The 22,569-nt window shown below is 45.7% G+C and overlaps 1 protein-coding gene across 3 annotated transcripts in view; it reads right to left on the reverse strand.

The window, feature by feature from the left end:
• The window catches only part of IFT46 (intraflagellar transport 46), a 47,407-nt gene extending 25,808 nt beyond the window's left edge, over nucleotides 1-21,599 (reverse strand). For 2 of the 3 annotated variants that reach the window (XM_069946519.1, XM_069946518.1), the window contains exons 1-5: nucleotides 21,450-21,574; nucleotides 19,724-19,820; nucleotides 18,203-18,282; nucleotides 2,305-2,462; nucleotides 1,142-1,213 (exon numbers count right to left, since the gene is read on the reverse strand). In XM_069946519.1, coding sequence (XP_069802620.1) covers nucleotides 1,142-1,213; nucleotides 2,305-2,462; nucleotides 18,203-18,282; nucleotides 19,724-19,820; nucleotides 21,450-21,479 — 437 coding nt within the window. In that variant the 5' untranslated portion in view covers nucleotides 21,480-21,574. Of the gene's footprint in view, nucleotides 1-1,141; nucleotides 1,214-2,304; nucleotides 2,463-18,202; nucleotides 18,283-19,723; nucleotides 19,821-21,449 lie in introns of all 3 variants that reach the window. The other variant, XM_069946520.1, reaches the window with a different exon arrangement.
• Nucleotides 21,600-22,569: the final 970 nt, after the last annotated feature.

The raw sequence follows: 22,569 nt of genomic DNA on the forward strand, positions 1-22,569 counted from the left end.
AATTCCGAGCAGAATGTAAGCAGAATGTAAGCGGAATCCCTGCGTATTCTGTTAGGAAAGTGTTCAGCTCGTAATCAGCTCTTGACAAATTCAGCGCGGAATACTTGAGGAATCCGCACTGATTCCGCATGCATTCAGCACTTAATCAGCGCTGAAATTCAGCGAGTATTCAGTGAGTAATAGAGGGAGGTGCCAACAATAATTTTGCAGACTAGACTATATGGTACCTGAATTTTCTAAAACAGATCACCTCAGAGCTGGCAGAGGAGAAGGAGCTGAGCTAAGCAGAGAGAAGCTGACCAGAAATGGCAAAACATCACCGCTTTGCAATTGATGGAGATGCACTAATTTCAGAGATATGTATGTATGGTTTTTTTTGGGAAACTTTTGCTGTGGTCATATGCTGTGTGCATGCTGACATTGTCATTTCTTTCTTGTGGGCCCCTGGTATCACCTCCTTTGGGTTGTCTTGGGATTCCCCCACCCCTTTTTCCCCCATTTCTGCGCTGATTCAGCCGTAATTTCCGCATGTATTACGCTTGTATTACGCGCGTATTCCACGCTGAAACAGAAAAACAGAGCCCCATTGATTTGTATAGGCTTTGGCTAGCGGAAGAATGAACATCTTCATTCTTCTGGCGGAAAGCGGATTAGCCACGGAATGTTCAGTGCGGAAATTCCACCGTGTGAACTGCAGAGCAGAATTTCCATTCAACACAATGGAAATTAGCTCTGCACCTATTTTAACGGCTGAAATTTCAGTGCTGATTCAGCACAGAAATTCAGCTGCTTTTGCTCTGTGTGAACGAGCCCTTACAGGGATCTGACCTCTGTGTGTTGTCCTTCCCTGTTGTACTTTTATACCTTTCATGAAAAATCTCAAAAATTATTTTGATTAAAACAGAGGAGGAAACTGTCTATTGTGCAGTATATTCTAAGCGTATCCTGCTGTGGTCACTGAATGATAAATCATACCAAAAAAAAAAAAAGTGTGTGGTTTGTTGGAAGTTTTCAGCCCCTAAACAGCCAACATGTCATAATACATAAGTTTACATCTTTGTTCAAACTGTTCTATAATGAAGAACTTATACACATAATGGGATAGTTAAATTCAGACCAAAACACAGCTAGTTTGTCTCACCTAGTGATGTACTGGAACAACTCTTTAATTTCAGGTGTTACTGGAAGATGCTCAAAATCTGCAGGATCATAACTGTTAAAAAGAAAAATTAAAAAACACAAAGTTACCTTGTTTTATAAGGTTTTGTATACTCACAGCTCATTCTTTTGAAGCTATAATGTAATTTTCATTGCAGTTAAAGGGGAACTATCAGCAGGTTAGACGAATCTAAGCTGCTAAAATTGCGCAAGGGGCACCGAGGAGGACAGTATGTCTCTTACCCCTCTTCCTCAGCGCTGTTCCCGTTCCATGTTAGTTACGATCCTTAGCTTGACACTATGGGGCCGGGCAAGTGCTCAGGACCGAGGATTACACTGGTAACCGCACAGGCACGGTGCCTGTGTCAGTGCAGTACCACAAAGATTTAAACCGATTCGGAGCTCTCGGCTTCATAATGACACATGATGCTGGTGGTTTGCAAAACCAGACCATTATCAATTAAAGGGAATCTGTCAGCACCTGGGTTGGTCCCGCACACATCCAGGGCGCAGGTGTGAGCCTAGGTAGCAGGGGGGCGGGCCGCAATGACCAGCCACGCCAAACAGGAAGGAGGCAGTAGTGTTGAGGCGTGCCAAAGTGCGGCACGAAGGCCTCACCGCTACACCTCTATGGCACTTGATACCAAGGTAATGGGACGGATTGGGGACAAACTATAGCACCGAGGACAAAAAGAATGAGAGGCCAGACAATGTGGGACACACATCTGCACTACACTGTCAGCACCTCGGGACCAGGTGCTGACAGATTCCCTTTAAAGCAAACCTGTCACCCCCTGTGCCGGAGTGACAGGCTCCCAACCCCCTGTAAGATCCTCCTATACTTACCTCATCGCGCCGGGTCCCGCTTCCTGAGCCGGTCGGGTGACAGATTTCAGCGCCCGAAGCCCGTCGCACGCGCTCACAGGAGAGAATGACGGAGCATGGGACTCCCCATTCATTCTCTATGAGCATCTGACTCTATTGTGAGCGCGTGCGTCGGGCGCTGAAATCTCAGTCACTCGACCGGCTCAGGAAGCGGGACCCGGCGCGATGAGGTATGTATAGGGGGATCTAACGGGGGGGGTCGGGAGCCTGTCATCCCGGTACGGGGGGTGACAGGTCCTCTTTAAGTTACTTTTCTCTTACCCTACATTTGAAGATCCATTTTCGTCTTCGTCGTCATCATCATCATCATCATCATCGTCGTCGTCATCCTCCTCCTCTCCCTCTTCAGAATCCTCTGTATTATCATCATCATCATCACTTAATTCCTGGTGTGGGCCACCTCGAGACTCTTTCTTTTTCTTCACATAAGAAAAATGTAAATGATCAATAGAAGAATTTATTACATCATATAACTTTAAATGGTCAATCTTTCACCAAATTTTTCAGGAGAACTTTCATGTGTGTACATGAAGAGTACCACAATCTAATAAAACTTAACCTTTAAGAACATTATAATGTATGTTTTATTAAGTGTCCTGTGTATGAAATATGCTACATAGGGCCCAAAATATGGCACTAAAAGCCAAATTTTTAATATGTTCCAGTTTGTGAACATTAGGTGAGCAACCCAGTTTAAAGGGGTAGTCCACCCAAAAAATTTTTCTTTCAAATCAACTGGTGCCATGAAGTGCCAGAGATTTGTAATTCACTTCTATTAAAAAATCTTAAGTCTTCCAGTACTTATCAGCTGCTGTGTGTCCAGCAGGAAGTGGTGTTTTCTTTCCTGTCTGACAAAGTGCTCTCTGTTGCCTCCTTTGTCCATGTCAGGAACTGTCCAGAGCAGTAGCAAATCCCCATAGAAAACCTCTCCTGCTCTCCAGACTAGAAATAATACAACTTCCTGTTGGGCATACAGCAGCTGATAAGTACTGGAAGGCTTGAGATTTTTTAATAGAAGTAAATTACAAATCTCTGGCACTTCATGGCAGCAGTTGATTTGAAAGAAAAAAAATTTGGGTGAACTACCCCTTTAAAGGGGTATTCAGCTCAAACATAATTTTTTTTGTGCACTAAGGGCACGATGAGACTAACAATTCCTTCCATACTTGTTTTTATCTATTCAGTCCCTTCTCCCATTCTTGTAGCATCTTTGTAATATTGGGAGGGTTAATTGGAGATCAAGTTGCTGATGAACTCACAGTCATTATCCCTCCCGGCATTGCAAAGTTGCAGATAGGGACTTGTTTGGGGGAGGAGAGACTAAGAGAAAAGCTCTCACACAATTTTTTGTGTCTTTAGCAGAAAGCAGCAGCTAACTGGGAAAGATGACTGAATAGATAATAACAAATATGGAATGAATGTTTAGTCTCACAATGGGCAGCAACAATATGAAGTTACATTTAAGCAGATTTAGGGTATGTTCACATCTCGTTTTTGGCCGCACGTCGGGCTACACGTCAGGAATCAGTGAAAAAAGGATGCTGGCATGCAGCCCAGTGTACGGCCTACGGCCTCATTGACTTAAATGAGCAGGACGGAGTCATTATGTGACTACCTTCTGCTGATTTGCCGGACGTACACTGTGTTTGTGCAGGACTCAAAAGCGGTCAGCTGCAAGTATGTAGTGACAGTGAACCGCCAGGACCTGACAGACTCGCAGCGAGATTTACGCTGCGAGTCTGTACGTGTGAACTGACCCTTAAGAGGTATTCTCATCTTAACTAATATGGGTAAACCTGTAGGGCTCGTTAAGATAAAAATAATTTTGCAAATACATTCATTTAGCAAACTTGCCTCCTCTATCCTGATATTCTGCTCTTTTCCCCCCCATTGTTGACCACTGATCATTATCCATGTTACAGAACACCACTGCTGGTCTGGCTGAAGTATATAAAGCTGTAATGTAGATAGATATAGATATAGGGGGAGATTTATCAAACCTGGTGTAAAGTGAAACTGTCAAAAATGGAAAGGATGTCACAGGGGAAGGAGATATTAATTTTAACAAGCCCTTAGTATAGCTATATTAGTTGAGATGAGTGTGCATCTTTAAAGGTGCCCATATATATATATTAAAGATGATTAACCCCTAGACAACCCTGGACGTAAATGTATGTCCTGGAAGTTTGTCACCAGACGACCCTGGACGTTCATTTAAGTCCTGGGTCTCTCGGGAGCTATGAAGCGCGCTCAGGAGTGGTGCACACTTCATAGCAAGTGGGGGTCGGCTGCATTGAGCAGCCGGGCCTCACCGTTAATAACAGACTGCAGCGATCGTGCTGAAGCCTGTCATTAACCCCTTAAATACTGCAGTGTTTAAGTGTAAGTAACAGGAGCAGCTCCTGTCACTTATCGATTGTCCCGATAGCTTTTACGGACCGCCTGAGGTCTCTTACCTTCCTCTGTGCGTTCCGATCGGCGCTCCGCTGATTGAGTCTGCCACAGGCAGGCTCAATCAGCAGTACTCCTATTACACTGATCAATGCTATGCCTATAGCATAGCAATGATCAGTGTATGTAATCTAATAATTGTATATAAAAGTCCCACAAGGGGACTTAAAAAGTGTAATAAAAAGAAAAAAAGAGTAAAATGTTTTTTTACAATACCCCAAAGCCCCTCTGCCAATAAAGATTAAAAACACCCCCTATCCCATTATATAAATAAAACATATAAAAGTAAACATATTATATACATAGTGTGGGTAATTGTCCTATCTATTAAAATATAACGATCATCATTCCGTGCGCTGGACGGCGTAAATGAAAAGTGGGGAAAAAGCACCAGGATTACCAATTTTTTGTTACATTATATATAAAAAAAATAAATAAAAAGGGATAAAAACGTCAGATCAACACAAATAGGTTATTAATAAAAAGAAGAGATCATGGCGCAAAAAATTACACCCCATACAGCCCCATAGGTGAAAAACTAAAACAGTTATAAGAGTCACAAGAGAACTATTTTATTAATAATTAACTGCAAAAAAAATAAATATATATATATATATATATATATATATATATATATATATAATTTAAATAAAATAAAAAAATCATCAGAAATTCTGTGTAAACCTGCATATGGTTGTGTTCAGACTGACCTATAGAATAATGGTAGAATGTCGCTTTTACCGTATAGTGCATTACTTAGACACAGGAACCCCCCAAAAGTTACCATATTGCATTGTTTTTTCCAATTTCACCAATTTATATTTTCATAAATAATATTTTGGAGGTTCTGTCATACATGTTATGGTAGAATGAAAGAAAAAAAACAAAACCTTACATGGCCCTGTAGATAAAAATCTGAAAGTGCTAGAGCTCTTAGAATGGGAGGAGGAAAAAATGAAACGCAAAAATGAAAATTGCCGCAGTCCACTGGTTAATTTTGGGCTGGGTCTTCAAAGGTTTAAAACAGGTTAACCAGTACAATTATTTGTTGGGGGAAATTTAAAGGGGTATTCCAGGGAAAATCAATAATTTAGCAAAGGAAAGGGTTAACCAAGGTTAACCCTTTCCTAATATACTTACCTGTTGTTTTTTGGCCCCCCAAGGAGATCTCCGGTCCGGTCACGTGATCTTGCAGCTTGTGGCTCGGATCCTCTTCTCCTTCCGGTTCGGTGACGTCACCCGGCCGGCGTCGCTCTCCGTCTCATTAGCAGCAGAGCACTGAACCCTGACTGGCTTGGTAGTGTGTAGCCAATCAGGGCTCAGTGCTCTGCATCCCCACCACGCTTCAGAGTGGGGGTCCCCTGAGGCTGCAGTAAATTATCAGGGGTCGTCGGGCTCAGTCACCAGTTACATGGGCCGGCACTGCACTACAGCAGGTGAATGCGGGGTCTAGATCCATCATCACTCCGCAGAACCCCCCCACCTTGTCAGCGATGCCGACAGAGTCCCGGGAGGGGATGCGGCGGGCGGCATTACTTCATTCATAGCTACCAGACACCCGGATGCCCGCCGCATCCCCTCCCCCCAGGGACTCCGGGTCGGCATCGGTGGGGAAGTAATGTGTATCGGCTGCTGATCCCCCCCGGCCCCCCCTCCCTGTGTCCCTGTCAGAGATCGCTCACCCCCACCCCCGGAGCGTGCTGCTGGCCCCGATCTCTGCACTGGTCTGAAGCACCTGTACTCAGCTGACAGGCTCTGTGTACAGAGCAAGAAATCTCTCCTGCCTCACTGACACAGAGCCTGTCAGCTGAGTACAGGTGCCTGAGACCAGTGCTGAGATCGGGGCCAGCAGCACGCTCCGGGGTGAGCGATCTCTGACAGGGACACAGGGAGGGGGGGGGGGGGGCAGGGGGGATCAGCAGCAAATACATATTACTTTGCAGGACTTCCCCCTCCTCCCTGTGTCCCTGTCAGAGATCGCTCACCCCCGGAGCGTGCTGCTGGCCCCGATCTCTGCACTGGTCTCAAGCACCTGTACTCAGCTGACAGGCTCTGTGTGAGTGAGGCAGGAGAGATTTCTTGCTCCGTACACAGAGCCTGTCAGCTGAGTACAGGTGCCTAAGACCAGTGCAGAGATCGGGGCCAGCAGCACACTCCGGGGGTGGGGGTGAGCGATCTCTGACAGGGACACAGGGAGGGGGGGGCCGGGGGGGGGGGGGGGGGATCAGCAGCCGATACACATTACTTCCCCACCGATGCCGACCCTGAGTCCCTGGGGGGAAGGGATGCGGCGGGCAGCCGGGTGTCTGGTAGCTATGAATGAAGTAATGCCGCCCGCCGCATCCCCTCCCGGGACTCGGTCGGCATCGCTGACGGGGGGGGGGGGGGGGGGGGGGGGGTTCTGCGGAGTGATGATGGATCTAGACCCCGCATTCACCTGCTGTAGAGCAGTGCCGGCCCATGTAACTGGTGACCGGCACTGAGCCCGACGACCCCTGATAATTTACTGCAGCCTCGGGGGACCCCCACTCTGAAGCGTGTGGGGATGCAGAGCACTGAACCCTGATTGGCTACACGCTACCAAGCCAGTCAGGGTTCAGTGCTCTGCTGCTAATGAGACGGAGAGCGACGCCGGCTGGGTGACGTCACCGAACCGGAAGGAGAAGAGGATCCGAGCCACAAGATCACGTGACCGGACCGGAGATCTCCTTGGGGGGCCAAAAAACAAAAGGTAAGTATATTAGGAAAGTGTTAACCTTGGTTAACACTTTCCTTTGCTAAATTATTGATTTTCCCTGGAATACCCCTTTAACTATGCAACCTAGGGTAACAAACATTTACCCAATGGCTGTTGTTTTCATTCTTCAATGATTTCCATTGAAGGCGTTGGTTCACACAACTTATAAAATAACGGCCGTTGTTCATAGCGGGCATCAAATTAACCCCTTGCCTCCGCAGCCTGTTTTGGCCTTAATGACCAGGCTCATTTTTCAAAATCTGACCTGTCTCACTTTATGCGCTTATAGCTCAGTGATGCTTTAACGTATGCTAGCGATTCTGAGATTGTTTTTTCGTCACATATGGCACTTTATATTAGTGGCAAAATTTGGTCACTACTTTGTGTGTTTTTTGTGAAAATCAAAATATCATGAAAAATTTGAAAATTTTGCATTTTATGAACTTTTGAAATTCTCTGCTTCTAAAAAAGGAAGTCATAGCACATAAATTAGTTACTAAATCACATTACCAATATGTCCTCTTTATTCTGGCATAATTTGGGAAACATATTTTACTTTTTTAGGCTGTTATGGGGCTTAGAAATTTATTAGCAAATTATCACATTTTGTGAAAATTTCCAAAACTGATTTTTTTTAGGGACCAGTTTTTTTTTTAAGTTGATTTAGGAGGCTTGTATGCTGTAACACCCCATAAGTGACCCCATTTTGGAAACTAGACACCTTAAAGAATTAATCTAGGGGTATAATGAGCATTTTAACCCTACAGGGGCTGGAGGAAAGTATTCACAATTAGACCATAAAAAAATCGAAAATTTTAATTTTCCAATAATATATATGTTTAGATTAAAGTTTCTCCTTTTCAAAAGGAACATGAGAGAATCTGCACCCCAAAATTTGGAACGCAGGTTCTCTTGAGTACAACGGTACCCCATATGTGGGCGTAAACCACTGTATGGGCACACAGCCGGGCTCAGAAGGGAAGGAGCGCCAATTAGCTTTTTTAATGCAGATTTTTCTGAAAAAGTTTCTGAGCGCCAGGTGCGTTTGCAGCGTCCCTATAGTGTCAGCAGAATAGTATCCCCCCAAAAGTCACCCCATTTTCGAAAGTACACCCCTCATAGAATTCATCTTTGGGTAGGATGAGCATTTTGACCCCACATGCATTAGAGGAAAGTATTTAAAATTAGACAGTAAAAATGAAAAACACGAATTTTTCCAATAATATGTTCGTTTAGTTTGAAATTTCTCAATTTCACAAGGAAAAAGAGAAAAAAAGTACCCCAAAAATTGTAACGCAGGTTCTCCTGAATACAACGGTACCCCATATATGGGCATAAACCACTGTATGGGCACACAGGAGGGCTCAGAAGGAAGGGAGCGCCAATTAGCATTTTCAGTTCAGATTTTGCTGAAGAAGTTTCTGAGCGCCAGGTGCGTTTGCAGTGCCCCTGTAGTGTCCGCAGAAGAGAACCCCCCCAAAAGTCACCTCATTTTGGAAAGTGCACCCGTCAAAGAATTCATCTTGGGGTGTGGTGACCATTTTGACCCCACAGGTATTAGAGGAAAGTATTCAAAATAAGACAGGAAAATTGAAAAACTAGAATTTTTCCAATAATATGTTCGTTTAGTTTGAAATTTCTCAATTTCACGAGAAACAGGAGAGAAGCTGCATGCCAAAATCTGTAACGCAGGTTCTCCTGAGTAGAACGGTACCCCATATGTGGGCATAAACCACTGTATGGGCACACAGCGGGGCTCAGAAGGGAAGGAGCGCCAATTAGCATTTTCAGTGCAGATTTTTCCGAAGAAGTTTCTGAGCGCCAGGTGCGTTTGCAGGGCCCCTGTAGTGTCAGCAGAAGAGAACCCCCCCAAAAGTCACCCCATTTAGGAAAGTACACCCTTCAAAGAATTCATCTTGGGGTGCAGTGAGCAGTTTGACCCCACAGGTATTAGAGGAAAGTATTCAAAATAAGACAGTAAAAATGAAAAACTCGAATTTTTCCAATATATGTTCGTTTAGTTTAAAATTTCTCAATTTCACGAGGAATGGGAGAAAAAACGTACCCCACAATCTGTAACGCAGCTTCTTCTGAGTAGAACGGTACCCCATATGTGGGCATAAACCACTGTATGGGCACACAGCAGGGCTCAGAAGGAAGGGAGCGCCAATTTGCTGGAGCAAAACCGCAGCTAGTAATGGTTATTAGAATAGCGCAGTTACTAAAATACAATAAAAAATGAGATTACAGGTAATCTGGGGTGGTTACGGGTAATCTGGGGTGGTTATGGGCAACGTGGGGTGGTAACGGGCAACGTGGGGTGGTTACGGATAAACTGAAGTGCTTATAGGTAATCTGGGATGGGAACCTGTAATTTGGGGTGGTTACGGGCAACGTGGGGTGGTAACGGGCAACGTGGGGTGGTTACGGATAAACTGAAGTGCTTATAGGTAATCTGGGATGGGAACCTGTAATTTTGGGTGGTTACGGCAATCTGGTGTGGTTACGGGCAATCTGGAGGGGGTCACTGGCAACGTGAGTTAGAGGCAACGTGCAGTGGTTAGAGGCAACGTGCGGTGGTTACGTGCAATATGGGGGGTTACGGGCAATCGAGGCTGATTACGGACCATCTGGAGGGGGTCACTGGCAATTTGGGGTGGTTACAGGCAACGTGCGGTGGTTATGGGCAACGTGCTGCGGTTATGGGCAACGTGCGGCGGTTATGGCCAACATGCGGCGGTTATGGCCAACATGCGGCGGTTATGGCCAACATGCGGCGGTTATGGCCAACATGCGGCGGTTATGGCCAACATGCGGCGGTTATGGCCAACGTGCGGTGGTTATGGCCAACGTGCGGTGGTTATGGCCAACGTGCGGTTGTCAGAGGCAATCTGGTGGGAATTACATGTGATTAGGGGCAACCTGGGGGGTTACAGACAATCTGCGGTGGTTATGGGCAACATGGGGTGGTTACAGACAATCTGCGGTGGTTACGGGCAACATGGGGTGGTTACGGATAAACTGAAGTGCTTATAGGTAATCAGGGGTGGGTACATGTAATTTTGGGTGGTTACGGCAATCTGGTGTGGTTACGGGCAATCTGGAGGGGGTCACTGGCAACGTGTGTGAGTTAGAGGCAACGTGCAGTGGTTAGAGGCAATATGAGGGGGGTTACGGGCAATCGGGGCTGATTACGGACCATCTGGAGGGGCTCACTAGCAATTTGGGGTGGTTACAGGCAACGTGCGGTGGTTATGGGCAGCGTGCGGTGGTTAGTGGCAGCGTGCGGTGGTTAGTGGCAGCGTGCGGTGGTTAGTGGCAGCGTGCGGTGGTTAGTGGCAGCGTGCGGTGGTTAGTGGCAGCGTGCGGTGGTTAGTGGCAACGTGCGGTGGTTATGGGCAACGTGCGGTGGTTATGGGCAACGTGCGGTGATTACGTGCAATCTGGGGCGGATACATGCAATCTGGGGCGGATATGGGCAACCTGCGGTGGTTACGGGCAACCTGGGGTGGATATGGGCAACCTGCGGTGGTTACGGGTAATTTGGGGGGGTTAGGGGTAATCTGGGAGTAAACTGCAATTATTACTATAATAAAAAGTGTGTGTTTTAATTTTTTGTATGTTTTTCACTTTTTGTACTTTATACGTTAATTTTCACTGTATTACTTTGATAACTGTGATATTTTCTATCACAGTAATCATAGTTCAGTGACAGAGACCAAATTGGTCTCTGTCACTTTAAATTTTCTGAGATAACTGATTCTGGAGCGCATGCGCACTTCAGAATCAGCCTGGACATCGAGGAGGACGGACCTCCCTGGATCAGGTAATGTATGTGGGGTAGGGGGGGTGACTGGGGGACGGGGGTGACTGGGGGGGTGGGGGGGCGACTTGGGGGGGGGGGGGGGCACGGTGACACTTTTTATCCCCTAAGAATGATTTATGGTGACAGGGGATAAAAAGTGCTGATCAGCACTGGGAACAGGCGATCGGCGGTATATAGTATATACCGCTGATCGCCTGCTCCGGGACCACACGGGGGGGTCCCCGATCACTGCCCCATGCTCTCCGCTACCTCCGGTGGCGGAGAGCATGGGGCTTTGATCACTAATTCATTTCCATCCCTGCGAACAAACATCGTTTGTTCGCAGAGATAGGGGCGGCCATCTTGGATCTGATGGCCGCCCGGGTAGGGTGATCTGGGGTCTGATCGGGGGGCTGATCTGGGGTCTGAGGGGACATTTTTCATCTCCCCCCACCGTGGATTCACGGTGGGGGGAGATGAAAACTATCGGCGGCACCGGTAATGCCCGGTACCGGCGGATCGCCACTAAAACGGTAGTAGCGGCGATCCGCCGGTATCGGGGGACGAGGGGAGGGGGCCGGGGGACACATATTGAGTGGCGGTGGGGGGAGGCAGCGTTCTGCAGCCTACCCCCGCCGCCCGATCGGCGGGGGACACTGAATCTCCCCATAGACGCTGCGGTCGCATTGACCGCGGCGTTTATGGGGTTAACTGCCCGGGGGGGAGCCGGCTCCCCTCCGGGCAGTGGCAGCAGGAGGATGCTGTGTGACACAGCCTCCTCCTGCTGCCCGATCACCGTTAGGGACAGCGGGGGGAGGCAGGGAAGCCATGACGTTTAGGAAACGTCATGTTGCGGGAACTACCTGCTTTACATGACGTTTCCCAAACGTCATTTTGCGGCAAGGGGTTAATGTTCGTGTCCTTAATTTACAGCCAGCCAGTTGTTAACACACAGTACTTTTTTCCACTGTCCCTTTACCGTCCTTTGTATTAAAATCAATGAACCTTTTAAAGGTACACCCAAGAGCGCCATCTTTAATTTTAAACCAGAATAATGTTTCTACAGCCGTTAGAACATGCTAAACCACAGCCGTTTTTTGAGTTTCAAATAACAGCCGTATTAAAAAAAAAAAAAAAAATCGATGTGTAAAAATAACTTCAGAAAAGAAGCTTAATTTTAAAATGTTTTAGTGTTTTGTGTTTATAGCTTCTCTGCTGACTTTTTTTTGTTGCACAGTAAAGATGACTGTGCACATTAGATAAAATTAGATAAGATTATGAACAATCTTTTCATAGACAGACACTTTTTGGTTCACATTGGCCAATACATGATCAACACTGCCAATACATGATCAACGTCATCAGGGGAAAGATGTGCATTTTTTGGGGGGAGTATTTTGTGAAGTTGTGAGAATATCCTTTCTAAAAAAAAAAAAAGAGTTGGTAAATGAAAGATTTTTCTTGAACTAATGATCTTTCATACAATAGATTTTTCATAACAGCCTACTTCTTTGCAGGCGATAACAATCTGTCATCGATTGGCTAATTTATTATTATTGACATTTATTATTATCTGGATTGTTTGGATTGCAACTGCCCACTTGCTGTGTGGGCACCTTACTACAAAAACACCTTTAAATTGGGAGAATCTGAGACTATTGGTATCTGTCCAGGTAGAGTTAAAGGGGTGCAAGAAAAGTCAGAATTATTTACTCACCGATAATTTGTTTTTCATGAGTCCACCATGACAGCACCACCTGGAGAGAGATTGATCCCCATTAGTCCTAATAGGAACAGGAAACACAAGAGGTTAAAAGGAGCCCCTCCCCACTTCACCCTCAGTGTTTATCAATTTTTATACATATAGCCATCACCATAAAAAGTAACACTAAGGGTGGGCAATAAATGGGTGCTGTCATGATGGACTCACGAAAAACGAATTATCGGTGAGTAAATAAGTCTGACTTTTCAGAACGTCCAGTCATGACAGCACCACCTGGAGACATACCAGATAATCCATTTAGGGAGGGACCACAGCTTGTAACACCTTCCGTCAAAATAATAGATCTTGGGACGAGGCCACATTCAGCTTGTGATGACGGTAGAAGGTGTGGGGCGAGGACCACGTAGCCGCTCTGCAAATCTGCTCAAGTGAGGCCGCAGATTTTTCTGCCCAGGAGACCGAAACTGCTCTGGTCTGGTCGAATGAGCTCTCATTTTTTCAGGTACTTCTTTACCTGAGGATTTGTAGGCTTCTGATATGGCTGTTTTCATCCACCTAGCTATGGATGCTTTTGAAGCCTTTTTTACCTCTATTCGGCCCCTGGAATTGCAGAAGAAGATAAGAGTCTTTCCTCCAGTCTTGAGTGGCTTGAAGATAAGCGATTACCGCCTTTGGAGGCGAGCTTCTTTATCATTCTTAGGTGGATCACAAAATAAGGGGAGGACTATGTCTTGTGACCGATGAAAATTTGTGACCACCTTGGGCAGGAAGGAAGGATTTAATTTGAGGATAATCCTATCCTTTAGAACAGTCAGTTAAGGTTGTTCATTAGAGAGTGCTTGTAGTTCGCAGACTCTACTTGCTGATGTAATTGCAATGAGAAATACAGTTTTAATAGTTAGAAATTTTGTGGATAACTCACTAAGAGGCTCAAAAGGTCTTTGAGTTAAGGCTTGTAGTACCAGGTTCAGGTTCCATGGGGGGAGTCAGGTTAGAGATCTTGGGTTTTAACCTGGACACAGCTCGGAAAAATCTCTTTATCCACCTATGGTCTGCAATAAGGGAATCAAAGAAACATCCTAGAGCTGATACTTGTACTTTCAGATTACTTAGGGAAAGTCCCTTGTCAAGCCCCTCTTGTAAAAAGTCTAAGATTTGAGGTATATTCGGATTGATAGGATCGGGGGCCGCATCTTTGCACCATGAGCCAGTATTTAAGGTAAATAGATGAGGTGACATCTTTTTTGTTTTTTAACATGGTGTCGATGACCTTAGATGACCCTTACGTCTTAGGAAGGACTTCTCAGTAGCCATGCCGCTAGATGAAGCTGTTGCAGACCTTGATGGTTTAGAGGGCCCTGGACGAGGAGATCTGTCCTTTGTGGTAGCCTGATGGGACCTTCTACTGTCAGTCTCTTTAACAGGCAGAACCAACTTCTTTTTGGCCACACTGGCGCAATGAAGATTACTTGAGTCTGGCTTACCAGGATCTTTTGCAGCGCCTTCCCGAGCAGGGGGAACAAAGGGAACTCATATGCCAGATGAAAATTCCATGGCTACGCTAGAGCATCTACTGCGTCTGGCTTGTCCTTTGGATATAGGGAGAAGAACCTTTCTGCTTTCTTGTTCTTTTTTTGTCGCAAACAGGTCTATCTCTGGAACTCCCCGGGTTTCTGTGAGATTCTGGAATACTTCCAGGTTTAGGCACCACTCCCCGGGAAGAACTTGCTGCTGGCTTAGAAAATCCGCTTTCGTGTGGTCTGAGCCTCTTAGATGGACGGCTGAGATTGACTGAAGATGAAGCTCCGCCCAACTGAAGATCTTTTGCGATATCTCCTGTAGTTTTGAGTGACATGTCCCGCCTTGATGGTTTATGAACGCCACCGTGGTCACGTTGTCGGAGTATACCTTTACGCCCTTCTGGTGTAGGAGATGATTTGCCTGTTTCAGAGCCTTGTAGACTGCCTTTAGTTCTCTTGGTTTGAGAAGGAGTGTCTTGTTTCCTCTGACCACTGACCCTGAAGGTACAGATCCTGTACGTAGGCTCCCCGTCCCCACTGACTTGCGCCTGTGGTGAGCGTCACGACCTGCGGAGGGAACCAAAGAAGATCCTTTGTCAGGTTTCCTTCTTTTAACCACCATTTCATTGAGGCTTTCACCTGTGTTGACACCGACATCTTTGAATCTAGGGCTGATTGTCGTCGATTCCAGGCTTTTAGGATGTGAGCTTGAAGAACTCTCGAGTGACTCTGGCACCAGGGCACCGCTGGTATACAGGCAGTCATGGATGCTAGTACCGACATTGCCTCCCTGATTATTGTTGTGTTTTTTCTGGAGAATTTCTTGAATTTGTCCAGGAATGTTAGGACTTTCTCTTGAGGGAGGAAGGTCATCTGCAATTCGGTGTCTAGTAGCATGCCCAGAAACTACTAGTGACCCAACTTTACTTGGGATTCTGGAACTTGGACAATGGCTTCTAGAGAGAGAAGCGCTGGCATTCCTTGCCACAGACGGTCGTTTAATAAGTCTGATCCTAGAGATGTAGTACAGAATTTTAGAGGAGGGAGGTCTGAAAATTCTATTTTGTAGCTCCTTTCTAGGAATGATAATATGAAGGGGTTTGATGTTATATTTTCCCACTGGTGGTAAAAATGGGCCAGCCTCCCCCCCCCCCCCCCCCCACTGGCAGTTTGCCATTGTTTGTCACCTGAAGGTTTATTGTTGTGAGAAGACTCACACCCCTTACCTCCTTTGGGGTAACTCCATCTCCCTGTCTTGCCTTTACCTCTGTAGCTATTGTAGCTTTTGTAGTTATTTTGTCTAAAGGAACGAAAATTTTGTTTACCTTTAGATTTCTTTTCATTCGGGAAGTCCTTCTTGTCTGCCGCCTTTTCCAATATAGAGTCAAGAGCTGGACCAAACACAAGTAAACTTTCAAAAGGAAGAGCACAGAGTTTAGTCTTTGAGATGTTATCTCCCTGCCAGCTCTTCAACCAAATTGCCCTCCTGGCAGTGTTGGCCAAAGCGGCTGTCTTGGCGGCGAACCGTATGGATTCGGCTGACACATCAACTAAAAAAGCTGCAGCAAGTTTTAACATAGGAACTGATTTAAGTATCTCTTCTCTAGGAGCTTTGTTCAAAAGATGGCCTTCCAATTCTTCCAACCACACAAACAGTGACCTGGCAGCAGTAGTTGCTGCTATATTAGGGTTGAGGGCTGCGGAAGAAGCGTCCCAGGCTCTACGCAGTAGACCATCCATCCTTCTATCTAGGGTGTCTCTGAGTTGGGACGCATCCTCAAAGGGGAGGGAAATCTTTTTTACAACTTTGGCCACCTGCACGTCAATATTCGGTGTCTCTGCCCAGAGTTTTACATCATCTTCCTCAAATGGAAATCTTGCCCTAAACTCCTTAGGGATCTGTAACCTTTACTCTGATTCATGCCATTCATCCAATATAAAGTTCTTTATACTCTCATGCACTGGAAACACACGCTTCTTCCTAGGCCTAAGGCCTGCAAACATCTCATCCTGTTTATTTGTAGGTACTTGCACATCCTTAATATCCATAGTGTTTCTAATAACCGTTACTAATGTATCAGTATCTTCTGCAGAAAAATAAAACCTTTTGGGTTCTTCACCAGAAACCTGAACAACCTCCACCTCCTCATGATCAGACTTATCTCCATTAGATACATTTTGTTCTTCCGATTCAGAGTCGGACAAAATAATACGTCTAATTTTTCTGGGGGGAGGCTCAGGACTCTGAGGCCTGTCCTTGGCTAGGGCAGCAGAAACCGTAGCTTTAACCTCTTTGTTAATTATATCCCAGAGTTCATCCACAAAAGATGGGTACTCTTGCTTTAGGATATTAGATGTGCATGTCTTACACAGGGTTTGTTATATCCCTCAGGTAATCTCTCATTGCAGATAACACAAAAGCTGCGCATTCTAGGTGGCTCCTGGTCTCCCTGTAGGAGAGAAGGAGTATATTACTCACATGACACATCTTGGAAATAAGTGAACCCAGAGGCCCAGCTACTTACTAGGCTGGCAGAATAGGCCTGTACCGCAGATTCATAGCGGGAGGCATCCATCATAACAGCATGGACAAAGGAGGAATGAGTAGCTTCTCTTACCTTAAATGCTTTTCAGACTTTAGACCAGCTTGAATTTGGCCCTCCGACATCCCCAGCATCCCGGCTGTCTGGTGTACGGCACCATCTTGGGGGCAGAGCTTCCAGCATGCCCCGCGCGACGCATCGGCATGACATCACGCACGCCGGCAAGGCCCAGGAAGCCGGAAGGAGCCAGGGGAAGACACAAACGTGCACCCGAGACCCGGCACTGCAGCAATGGCAGTTATAACCCTGCCGCTTAAACTCCGGGAGCACAGCAGCAGGGACGAACGGGACCAGGAGGCACAGGCACAGATACATCCGCGCGACCCGATGCGAGCCCAGGAGGAGGGAGGAAAACTTTGGTCGACCTCGCTCACCTGGCAGACCGCCACACTGATCCAGCAGCCAGCCCCAGAACCAGGAGAGGTAAGAACCTCTTGTGTGCTTAATCCTGAATAGGAACAGGAAAACACTGAGGGTGAAGTGGGGAGGGGCTCCTTTTAACCTCTTGGGTTTCCTGTTCCTATTAGGACTAATGGGGATCAATCTCTCTCCAGGTGGTGCTGTCATGACTGGACGTTCTGAAAATGTTTCTTTTGCTTAAAATTTGGTTTTCTGTCCATGCTAATGTAGAGGAAAGAAGGATTCCTGGTGTTTTTTCCACTTTACATAGAGGTTATATTGTGTTTGGAGTGTATTGTTGAGAGGCTGTGATAATGGTTTATGGTTATAGCTTGTGTGATTAGTGGTTGGCGTCCCAGCCTGCTACAGATGAATCTGCTGAATTTTTAACCTGTATTGAAATAAAACTCTACGCATCTGAACGGTGAGTGCCCCCACACTTTTTTTTCCTATTGGATATATTCAAGAACTGTTTGGGTTCTAAGGGGAGCACCCCGGATGCTTCTATGTTGTCATGCATGATACCAGTCAACGACACTGAGTGAACCCTGCCAAAGGAGTAGTGCCGGTACTGTGTCTTTAATTACAAGGTCTTGTGATAATGGTTTAATACTGCGACTTGGGCATGTTAGATACACCCAGGCATGCTTCCCTTCCTGTCCCAGTTGTATCATTATCTCCCATTATCAGTTACCATTTTGGACTTGGAAACCAAAATTCAAGTAATTGGGAGTTAAAAAGTCACAAGCATTTTTTCCCCCTAGACTATAATGAGGTTTAATATTCAATCGAACTGCAGTCCGTTCGAACCGAATTTCGAGCATTCGAATATTTCACTACTCGCTCATCTCTAATAAGCTTGTAGAATATGGGAAAGGCTGAAAAAACAAACACATTTATGTACAATAATGTTAATATTACCGTGGTACTTTCCTCTTCTTCACTGCTCATATTAGGGTCTGACATTATTTTTCTTTTGTCTGAGGAAAGCTTTGAAGGAACTGGTTAAGCAAAGAAAATCAAGTATTAGTTTTGTTATTATTGTTATTTCACAAATGTTAGCAGGTCTGAAAGGGAACCTGATATATCAGTGAGGGCAGCAGAATGTAAGGACAGACAAGAAGATTCAACAGTCTGTCCCTTAGGCTGCATACACACGTCTGTGATATACCGGCCTTAAGCTGACTGTATATCACAGACTCGAACTTTTACAGAACTCTAGGCATCATAATATATTGTGAGGTCGGGAGTTCTGTGAAAGGTAAAGTTCATTCAGCTGCTGAACTGACATGGCTGTATCCATACAGTAGCACAGAACTTTAACTGTTTTGGAACTGTCTCATCAGAGTTCAAGAGTACAGTCACCTTATAGATCGTATATAACAGACATTATTGCAGCCTTAGGCTATGTTTCCACTTCGGGAACATAGCGGGGAAAGGTGGCCGTCTCCTAATATGGACAGACACTTATAATGATCAATATTAGTGATGATCTATATTACGAGACAGCTGCCTTTCCCTGCTATGTTCCTGAAGTAGGAACATAGCCTTCAACTGGATGTACTATAGGTTCAGAGAAGAACCTATAGTGCCCCTGCACACCTGCTGATGATTGTCAATTTCTTACTATGCACAGTGATAGAGAGGTATCTGTCAATCACTGGTGGGTGGACATGGGCATCAGGGACACTTTTCTAGCCGCGTGCTATCTGCATTCAGTTTTCTGAACCTACAGAACATCCCAGGGTAGGGGACAGAGCGCTGAAGATGCCTATGTTATGCTGCATAACTTAAAGCGGTATTCCGCTCAAACATAACTTTTCATATGTTCCTCTCTATGGTGAGACCAACAATGCAGTTCATACTTGTTATTATCTATTCAGTCTCCTTCCTCCAGTTCCGAGTTGCTGCTTTCTTCTTAAGACACAAACAAAAACTGTGTGTGAGCTTTTTTCTCCGTATCCCCCTCCTCCTTTCCGAGCCAGCTGATGTAAACGAGTCCCTGGCAGGCTTTATCTGCAACTTTTGTATTTTTTTTTAATGCTGGAAGGTTAATCTGAGGTCAAGTTGCTGATGAACTTACTGTGATTAGTCCTCACGCCATTAAAAAGTTACTACAGAGTTGCAGATAGGGACTATTTTACATCAACAGTCTCGGAAGGGAGGGAGGAGGTGGGAAAGACTGAGAGAACAGCTCACACAGTTTTTTGTATCTTCAGCAGAAGGTAACAGCTCAGAACTGGAGGAAGTAGACTGAATAGATAATAATAAATATTGAATGAACTGTAAGTCTCACTATGGGCAGCAACATATAAAAACATATAACATATTTAATGTTTTCAGAAAAATGACCCTGAAATGACAGTTACGCTTTAATGTTGACAACCTCTTTAACTGGCAGGTTTCCTTTAGGTCAATCAGTGACAATTATCTTCCTCTCACCTGGTTTTCTTGGGGTTGGAGAGTGAATGCTGGCCACCTCCTCTGAGTCATTTATCTCTAGGCTCTCGTCATACGGCTGGTTCTGCACTAATCTTGTCTGGGTAAAGGAAAATAAAAGCATCAAATATCATTCCACACAGATTTCACATGATAGAAGTTTGTTTAAATGATGGAAATGAGCTTCAATACCGCACACAGCCTGAGGCCAGGAGGGGTGCTGTTTGTTTTATAAACCTGGAAAACCCCTTTAAGGTGAACTTGGCCCTGCAACAAGTTGATCTGACAAAGAGCTACCACGGGGAAATCAACTTACACTGATCAGCTCACTGTCAATCCATAACAAAACAGAAGGGAATGCTATATATTTAGCTTAAATGAGTAATATAACTGATGGACCTATACAAATGGCTGACCTGGCTCAGGCCCCCTTCACACGTCCGGAAAATCTGTCCGGATTTCCAGACTCATAGGCTAACATTAGACACGGACACCCTTCCGGATTTTTCCGGAAGGATGTCCGTTCCGGAAAATAGGACCGGATTTTTTAGATCCTGTCCTATTTTCGTCCGGAAATCCGGCACAGACGCCCCCATAGAAGTCTATGGGAGCGCCGGAATCACGGGCATTTTCCTGATGTATATCAGGAAAGTGCCTGCGATTCCGGATTGGTAGCCAGCCCCGGACCCGGACCTTAGCACAGGACTGCCACCACCACCCGCCCTGCATTCTGGCCGCCGTCCGACCACCCGCAGGCCATGATGGGAGTTGTAGTTCTGCAGCCTGTGGCCATCAAGGTTGCAGAACTACAACTCCCACCATATCTTGCTGAAAGGTCATGATGGGAGTTGTACTTCTGCAGCCTGTGGCCATCAAGGTTGCAGAACTACAACTCCCACCATATCTTGCTGGCAGGCCATGATGGGAGTTGTAGTTCTGCAGCCTGTGGCCATCCAGATTGCAAAAGTACAACTCCCATCAGGGCTCTGCTGGCAGGCCATGATGGGAGTTGTAGTTCTGCAGCCTGTGGCCATCCAGGTACACTAGGGGCTGTGTGGGTACCTGTGATTTATGTTGACATACTAGACCATATTATCTCATCAGGAAATCCTGAAGATTTTTCCTGATGGTTTCCTGATGGTAAAAACGGATTAATGTCAGGAAATCCTGATACTTTCCTGATGACATTTGAGGTCTCCTGATCAGGATTTCCTGACAGTAAAAACTGACACGGACGTGTGAATGGGGCCTCACACCAACATATCCATAGGCTGCTGGTGCACATGGGTATACTCTCACTGTATTTTACTGAAAGGAATAATGGAGCCTGTTGCGGTGTTCAATCCAGAGGGATAGTGCAGAAGTAAGAGTATCTACTGTTGTATAGATTTTCTTTTTAACATGGCAACCTATGGGGGGGGGAGGCAGATACCACCGCACTGTATGCTCAAACACAGACATCAGCGGCAAAATCATGTTGATATGTATAACCCACTTATGAGAAATAGTGACGGTAACCTAGAGATCAGTGCTAAATATATCGGTATATCACGTGATCATAGAACAGAAGAGAGCTCACGAATCACGGAAGCAAAGTGTGCTGAGGCACTGAAGAGGTTAACGCTCCTATTTCTCTCTCCCCCTTCTGCTGCGGCTATCGTGAAGTAGAGTAACTCTCCAGTCCCCATCTATCTTGAAGTACACATCAGGCGGCGGACGCTCCAGTTACCTGCAGCCCCTGTGCATCTGCCTCCTCCATGCTGCCTATAACTGGCTGGTACACACACACAGCGGCCCGAATAGGAGCCGTTACCTCGACTCCCGGGATGAAGCCGTCTACTGTGGATACGCGACTCTATTACTATGGAGACGATGACAACTTCCGCCCAATGCAGTTACTTCCGGACACAGTTGTCTATTAGACCGGCGGTGTGACTGCGACATCTACTGGGGAATGAGAAAACAGCAACTAGTTTCTAATCACAGTGACAACTTGTGGAATGGAGATTAGCGAATTTAGAGTGATAACAGGTGCTGGGAAAAGCTGGATCCTGTGAAACGCCGGAGAAGCCTCATGGAGAGAAGTGAGTTAGCCTGTTGCCCCGAAAATAAGACATTCCCTAAAAGTAGTAGAGGTTTTGCTGAATTGCTCGTTCTCATATTTGTTAACAATAAACAATCCAAATGACCGCTATTGTGAAAGACCTGAAATCGTTCACCCATTTACATGGAACGATAATCGTTACTTATGATCGTTCTTGCGGTCATCTCGTCGTCGCTATTGCGTTCGTCACTACTGTGAACAACCGAACGACATCTTATTTAATGCGAATGATTTGCGAACGAGCAACGATAAAAATAGGTCCAGGTCCTATTAATCGATCAACGATTTCTCGTTAGGTCGTTAATCGTTAACTGCTATTTAAAGGAACAATTATTGTTTAGAGTCTAACAATTTAACGATAATCTGAATCATAATTGTGACGTGGAATAGGGCCCTAAATTTTGTTAGGAAGCATGCCTGCCAAACAGAACACCAGGGCATACAGCTGTGATTCTTTATAGCCTCTCGTCGTTGTTACCTACCTTAACCAACCGTTGCAGCTGCATGCAGCAGCAGGACATGAAAACCGTCACCTTCCGCCAACCCCGATGTTCCATTCCAGGGCCGTCACTTGTAAATGTGCAGGCAAAGCATCAAGGGGTCTACCAATATCCCTGTTGTCCCCTACCGCCAGATGTAGAGATTCACAGTCTGCCCTTATCCCGTTGTTGTGGAAATAAAGAAAATTCTGTATATTCTATTGTTAAAGATGGCCCCCATATCATGGACAACGCCTAAAGAAAAG

The sequence above is a fragment of the Dendropsophus ebraccatus genome, chromosome 12 (assembly GCF_027789765.1).
Source record: "Dendropsophus ebraccatus isolate aDenEbr1 chromosome 12, aDenEbr1.pat, whole genome shotgun sequence".
Taxonomy (NCBI): domain Eukaryota; kingdom Metazoa; phylum Chordata; class Amphibia; order Anura; family Hylidae; genus Dendropsophus; species Dendropsophus ebraccatus.